At 49.2% G+C, this 7,625-nt stretch overlaps 1 protein-coding gene across 1 annotated transcript; it reads left to right on the top strand.

Moving 5' to 3' along the window:
- Positions 1–5,469: 5,469 nt before the first annotated feature.
- Positions 5,470–7,625, top strand: LOC139433465 (elastin-like; the record flags this gene model as incomplete). Its single annotated transcript, XM_071202489.1, has 1 exon — positions 5,470–7,625. A coding segment is annotated over one exon (2,156 nt), but the record flags the coding sequence as incomplete, so codon positions are not given.

Raw genomic sequence — 7,625 nt, 5'->3', positions numbered from 1 at the left:
ACCTCCTCTCTCCCCTCCTCCTCTCCTCCTCTCCTCCTCCCCTCCTCTCCTCCTCTCTCTGCAGGTTGACTCCTATCTCGGGACCATGGAGGAACGGATGGTTCCTGCTCCGACCCCTTAGGACCTGGGTCTCTTCACCTCTTCACTCTCCTCTCGTCTAGAAACCGTGTCTTCTGTCACTTGCTTTAAAAACGTTATCCTCCACGTCTATTCTTTAGCTTCCATACCGTAATAACTCACAGCCCCCCCCCCACGTGTTTCGTCTGCTATGTATTTTTACGGTGATGTTTTTTATTTTTGTATTTGACTTTACAAATGGTGTCTGCCACCGGGAGCAGCTTTCAGAGAACACGTGAACATCGATCAGTGTGGTTCCTGCGGCTCTGCGGCCTTTACAAATCCTCTTGATGGCAGGTTAGGAATCGTCTTGTCGAACGTGACACTTGATCACTTGCATTTAACGTATGAACAGGATGTGAATCAGGGTTTCATGAATCAAGCACATTAGCTCTTCGTCTGCAGCTTCATTTCTTAATTTATAAGAGTACCGGACGCTGGACCGGACGACGGCTCGTCGAACGCCCGGGGAACCTTCTGCTCTTCACGCACGGACACCAGGTTCCGCTGCAGGGAAGTATTCGGTCTGCGGTTTAAATAAAGGTTTTAAAAGGTGCTGGTTCCCCGCGGAGATCTGCCGGCACATCGTGGGGTTTGTGATGTCTTTGTTTGAAGGAGTTGTGTGTAGCGAGCTGTGGATGATGTTGTGAAGGTCTGTTCTTTACTCTGAACACATTAAAAGAGTAATTTAACACAAGCTGCTCTGGTTTCTCTCTGTTTGACCGCATTGAACGCTGGACGCACTGCAGTAAGGAATCACCAGCTTATACTATGTCCCAACTAGGGTTGCACAATTCCGGGAATTTTCAAAGATGGAAACTTTCGATGGGAATAAACAGGGAATTTTCAAAGATGGAAACTTTCCATGGGAATAAACTGGGAATTTTCTAATTGTAAGGTTGGCTCTTCTTAGGGAACAAGGAATCAAGGAAAGTATATTTTAGCATAATCTTGACTGAAACAAACCGATGCCATTCAAGTACACTTGGATATCCACCATGCCATTCCTCCATCACATGCAGCACACTGCTTACTGCATGGCTATTGAGACCACACCCCCTAGGGATGGGCAACTTGGATGGTGGTGGGGGCCACATCGTTTATGTACTGGCCACCAGGGGGCCCCAGATTCACTTTGAACACACACTTGAGCCGCCACTACTATAGTAGTGGCGGCTCAAGTTGCTTACTTTCATTACAGCAGTGGTCTGCAAACATACTCAACATTGAGGTTCACTTGAATTCAGTGAGAAGATATTCTTTCTCCCACTTTACTTGGAAAACGCGAGTCTCCTCCGATTCCTTTCTCTTGCTCATGCTGACATCCGCAGAGGGCTGTGTGTGACCCGCTCCATCGAAATCAGTCGGAAGTTTAAAGGCTCATTTCAAAATTAAATTCGATTACATTCAATTCCCAGTTAGTTCACATTAATTCCCATGGAAAGTTTCCAATATGGAAAGTTTCCCAAATTCCCCAGCTTAACTGCCCCTTTGCTTCCTAGTCCCAAATAAAGAGGAAACACTCAGCATTCTGCAAGATTCTGGGTTTTTCTGTGCCGTTATATTTCCATTAGAATTGGAGGAGGACATCACACGGATAAATACCTTTCCTAATAAATAACAAACCAGCAATTAAAAATGTTCTTTATTGATTCCTCTGGCGATTAATTTATGGATCATTTGGACTGTAACATGTCAGAAAATAGTGAAATTAACAGTCCTCTCTGCCCTCAACCCAAAGATATTTGACTACATTTTCTTAAAACTAAATAAGCAAACAATGCCATATTGGATATGCTGGAATAAACGATGCTGGCCTTTTGTAAAAACAATTTAAAAAATGATCTTTAGGTCCATATACTAAACAACTAATTTGATGGACAGTTATTTGAGAGCACAATTTAAAACATAATGGAGAATCTAAATGTTTTTGAGATATCTTAAAAATAACCCGACGCCATTTTGACAGATACAGCTGAGCTTGTGTGTTTGAGTAAAATGTCAGTTATATGGAAAGGCTGCCATACAGATTGAGATGTAAGAAACATTTGGAGTCGTCTCTTCACTTTTTCCCGAACTGTATTCTCTGTATTGGACATAACAAATAAAAAAGATTCTGGGAAATCTTTAAAGGTAGGGTAGGTAAGAAAGGAGAAACCAGCTCGAGTGCGCTAGAATTTGAAAGTACGCAACCGAAACAAATCTGCCCCTTCCTTCAGACTTCCTCACAGAGCCCCTCCTCCAACACACACGAACGCGCACATGACCAATGAGGGCACGAGATAAGTTTGTGCACAGATGGAAGGCTGACAGCTGGGGCGGCGCCAGGCGGTAGCTTGCAGTTGCTACAGCAACACCAACAATTGACCTGCAACTGCTAAGCAACCCCAAGAAATGTATGTTTTTTTAATATGTGAAATTCATAATTTGAAAAATGATTGATTCGAAAATGAGATGCTCCAGTACAGTACAAGTAGCCTACTTCTGGGTGTTTCATTCAAGCTCGGCTCCGTGTGTGTGGCACAAGCGCACGAGTGAGTGAGCGAGCGAGCGAGAGAGAGAGCAAGTTGTTGCTGTGCTCACGGATATTAGCTGTCTCTACAACTAAGTGAAAGGAAAGTCCTCTCCTGTCAGATAACGTCAGCTCAGTCAGGTAAAGGACTCTCTCAGTGTGTAATTAACTTTTTAATCTAAGTCATCTCAGTGGGTCTCAAAACAGTTTGATCACCATTTATGTAAACAAGTATTTCCGAGGCACACCTTCATATGATCATTATAGTTAGGCTATAAAACAAGAGAATAAATGAAAAACAGGTATGAAATACTATATGACAGTAAAACAAGAATACAGTGTAAAAGGGGAGTGATTTGTAAAACAGTTAGGATGTTTCATCTGGGTGTTGAGAGAGGTTTCCATAGATCTCTTCATGTTGCTCTCAAAGTGCACCAGATTGATGCTTTTAACTTCAATAATTAAAAGCATGCCCCCGGACCCCCCTAGTAGGCTGGTCCGCCCCCCGCTTATAAAAAAATAGCACTTTATCCTTCTTATATGCCGTGAGCTGATTATCGAGCCTTCATTGTAACAGTCGGGTGTACTGTGTGTGCGTGTGGGGAGCGTTGCAGTAGAACATTTCTCTGTAGCCCAGAGCTACATTAATGGGAAACCCTACATGTTTGAGCAACCTCTATGAAGCGGCAAGCTACCCCACAGCACCCCCAACAGAAAATCTCTGGCGCCGCCCATGGCTGACAGGCAGGTAGGCCATCCAGTGACTTTAGCCGGGCCGAGGCAGATGATTGGTCGTGCTTTTTACAGCGCCACGGCTTCCACAGATGATATTTTGTATGTATTTTTTGTCAAATCATTTCATGTATTCATTGCTATCGGGATGTTAAGAGCATCCCAAGGAATATAACAAGTGTTTCTGAAGCGAATGACCTACCCCCCCTTTAAGAACAGAGAAAAATGTTTGCAAATGAAGTGACATCGAGCTAATTGAACATGAAGGTCATTCACTCACTCTCAAAGTGGAGCTAATCGAATATCCTGAGAAGTTCAAACACGACTATACGCGCTGCTTCCACCGTAAATAAAACACACTCTTTATTTTACATTTAAGTTTGAATCTGCAGATATTCTTCTCACCCAAGCCGCCTCAGAGACGCTTTCCGGAAAGATCCCTGCATGATAAAACACTTCTGTTTACACACTAAGGGTGGACTTCTTATCACTATGGAGGCATTTCATTGGACACACAGAGGGACTTGTTTTCTGCATGAACAGACCATCATTATAATAAACAGCAGAGTGAGAGCAGGGGGTGAATCCGGCAGCTGCTCGCATGAGAGAATACATCACTGTGTTAAAGCAAAGCTGACACTCTGCTCTCTCATCTCCGATAGCCTCTATAGAAATATGAGTCAGCAGATAAACGAGCAGACGGTGCATCTCAGAGGAAGTGAATGCATATTATTCATAGGCGGTGATGGGGCTCCTGGTGTAGGTGATGTTGGTGATGGGGCTCCTGGTGTAGGTGATGTTGGTGATGGGGCTCCTGGTGTAGGTGATGTTGGTGATGGGGCTCCTGGTGTAGGTGATGTTGGTGATGGGGCTCCTGGTGTAGGTGATGTTGGTGATGGGGCTCCTGGGGCCTATACTGCGAACCTGGTTCAACCTAACCTGGATATGTTTGAGTTAGCCGGTTGGCCTAATCCAAAACAAACGCGCTCTCGCTAAACTGTCCTACGACGCTGGTTATCAAGTGGATCGCTCAAGCCAGCCGTGTCCTATCTAGCTAGGTGCGCGTTCACATGAGAGGGGTGGTATCTGGAGCATTCGACCAATCACAAACATGGAGAAGCGCACTGACAGCGCAGCGTCATACTTCCTGAATGAAAAGTCAACTTTAATACTAGTCAAACATGAAGAAGTTAAACTTTAAACATCCATGACTTAAACACTTTATCCAGGATCAAAGCCACAGAGCTGCACCTGCACGGTGAATACAGCTGGGAACAGAACACGTGTTTGAATGCGTACATTAACAGGTTTATGATATCACTGCCCGTCTCTAAAACACGATCTGACTTCAATTACATTTGTCTCGAGTGTTTCGTCAACTTATGTGTTGCTTAAAATAATACTTCTGCATACAGTATGTGACGCTGTGAGTGTTGCACGGCCAGATACGGCTCAGCTGACTCAGATCAGGAGATATATGATACATTATGAAGTGATATGCCGCGGACTGCACTTAATGTACTCTGATCCGGTTACTTATGTTGTGGCCGATATTTAAGTAAGCTTTCTTAACGCTAGTGTTATAATAGTCAGATTGCTCTGAAGATGGAGGTGATATTCTATTCATGTTCACGTTCACACAGTCGGTGATTTTTGCCGGCCGTCTTTCCTGCGACGGCAGTTTTTCTGTATTTCCTTTCTCCTGTAATATGACTTGATCGCTTTAAACTCCGCACACTGAGCTCTGATTGGTCAGCAGGCAGTGCTTTCACTGAGGTGAGCTCTTAGCCTGCAACCTAACCTGGTCCCGACCAGGTTAGCTGCTTAGCATCAGTTACCATGGAGATCTAGCCTGCTAAAAAGAGAACCAGCTTCGTAGGACCGGAAAGCCGGAGTTTTCCCTGAATTTAGCCGGCTAAGCGACAATCCTGCTTCCAACCCCCCTGGTGTTGGTGATGGGGCTCCTGGTGTTGGTGATGGGGCTCCTGGTGTTGGTGACGGGGCTCCTGGTTTTGGTGATGGGGCTCCTGGTGTAGGTGATGTTGGTGAAGGGGCTCCTGGTTTTGGTGATGGGGCTCCTGGTTTTGGTGATGGGGCTCCTGGTGTAGGTGATGTTGGTGAAGGGGCTCCTGGTTTTGGTGAAGGGGCTCCTGGTTTTGGTGATGGGGCTCCTGGTGTAGGTGATGTTGGTGATGGGGCTCCTGGTTTTGGTGATGGGGCTCCTGGTGTAGGTGATGTTGGTGACGGGGCTCCTGGTGTTGGTGATGGGGCTCCTGGTGTAGGTGATGTTGGTGACGGGGCTCCTGGTTTTGGTGATGGGGCTCCTGGTGTAGGTGATGTTGGTGACGGGGCTCCTGGTGTTGGTGATGGGGCTCCTGGTGTAGGTGATGTTGGTGATGGGGCTCCTGGTTTTGGTGACGGGGCTCCTGGTGTAGGTGATGTTGGTGATGGGGCTCCGGGTGTTGGTGATGGGGCTCCTGGTGTAGGTGATGTTGGTGATGGGGCTCCTGGTGTTGGGGCTCCTGGTGTTGGTGATGGGGCTCCTGGTGTTGGTGGTGATGGGGCTCCTGGTGTTGGTGATGTTGGTGATGGGGCTCCTGGTGTTGGTGATGGGGCTCCTGGTGTAGGTGGGGCTCCTGGTGTTGGTGATGGGGCTCCTGATGTTGGTGATGAGGCTCCTGGTGCTGGTGGGGCTCCCGGTGTAGGTGGGCCTCCTGGTGTTGGTGATGGGGCTCCTGGTGTAGATGGGGATCCTGGTGTAGATGGGGCTCCTGGTGTTGGTGATGGGGCTCCTGGTGTTGGTGACGTGGCTCCTGGTGTAGGTGATGTTGGTGAAGGGGCTCCTGGTGTTGGTGATGGGGCTCCTGGTGTAGGTGATGTTGGTGACGGGGCTCCTGGTGTAGGTGATGTTGGTGACGGGGCTCCTGGTGTAGGTGATGTTGGTGATGGGGCTCCGGGTGTTGGTGATGGGGCTCCTGGTGTTGGGGCTCCTGGTGTTGGGGCTCCTGGTGTTGGTGGTGATGGGGCTCCTGGTGTTGGTGATGGGGCTCCTGGTGTTGGTGATGGGGCTCCTGGTGTAGGTGGGGCTCCTGGTGTTGGTGATGGGGCTCCTGATGTTGGTGATGAGGCTCCTGGTGCTGGTGGGGCTCCCGGTGTAGGTGGGCCTCCTGGTGTTGGTGATGGGGCTCCTGGTGTAGATGGGGATCCTGGTGTAGATGGGGCTCCTGGTGTTGGTGATGGGGCTCCTGGTGTAGGTGATGTTGGTGACGGGACTCCTGGTGTTGGTGATGGGGCTCCTGGTGTAGATGGGGATCCTGGTGTAGATGGGGATCCTGGTGTTGGTGATGGGGCTCCTGGTGTAGGTGATGTTAGTGACGGGGCTCCTGGTTTTGGTGATGTTGGTGACGGGGCTCCTGGTTTTGGTGATGGGGCTCCTGGTGTTGGTGACGTGGCTCCTGGTGTAGGTGATGTTGGTGAAGGGGCTCCTGGTGTTGGTGATGGGGCTCCTGGTGTAGGTGATGTTGGTGACGGGGCTCCTGGTGTTGGTGACGGGGCTCCTGGTGTAGGTGATGTTGGTGACGGGGCTCCTGGTGTTGGTGATGTTGGTGATGGGGCTCCGGGTGTTGGTGACGGGGCTCCTGGTGTAGGTGATGTTGGTGATGGGGCTCCGGGTGTTGGTGATGGGGCTCCTGGTGTAGGTGATGTTGGTGATGGGGCTCCTGGTGTTGGTGATGGGGCTCCTGGTGTAGGTGATGTTGGTGACGGGGCTTCTGGTGTTGGTGACGGGGCTCCTGGTGTAGGTGATGTTGGTGATGGGGCTCCTGGTGTAGGTGATGTTGGTGACGGGGCTCCTGGTGTAGGTGATGTTGGTGACGGGGCTCCTGGTGTTGGTGACGGGGCTCCTGGTGTAGGTGATGTTGGTGATGGGGCTCCTGGTGTAGGTGATGTTGGTGATGGGGCTCCTGGTGTTGGTGATGGGGCTCCTGGTGTAGGTGATGTTGGTGATGGGGCTCCTGGTGTTGGTGATGGGGCTCCTGGTGTAGGTGATGTTGGTGATGGGGCTCCTGGTGTTGGTGATGGGGCTCCTGGTGTAGGTGATGTTGGTGATGGGGCTCCTGGTGTTGGTGATGGGGCTCCTGGTGTAGGTGGTGTTGGTGACGGGGCTCCTGGTGTAGGTGATGTTGGTGACGGGGCTCCTGGTGTAGGTGATGTTGGTGATGGGGCTCCTGGTGTAGGTGATGTTGTGATGGGGCTCCTGGTGTAG

This window comes from Pseudochaenichthys georgianus, unplaced genomic scaffold, assembly GCF_902827115.2.
Source record: "Pseudochaenichthys georgianus unplaced genomic scaffold, fPseGeo1.2 scaffold_480_arrow_ctg1, whole genome shotgun sequence".
NCBI lineage: Eukaryota > Metazoa > Chordata > Actinopteri > Perciformes > Channichthyidae > Pseudochaenichthys > Pseudochaenichthys georgianus.
Note: the sequence above shows the minus strand (reverse complement) of the source record. Positions and strands in the feature narration are given on the sequence as shown.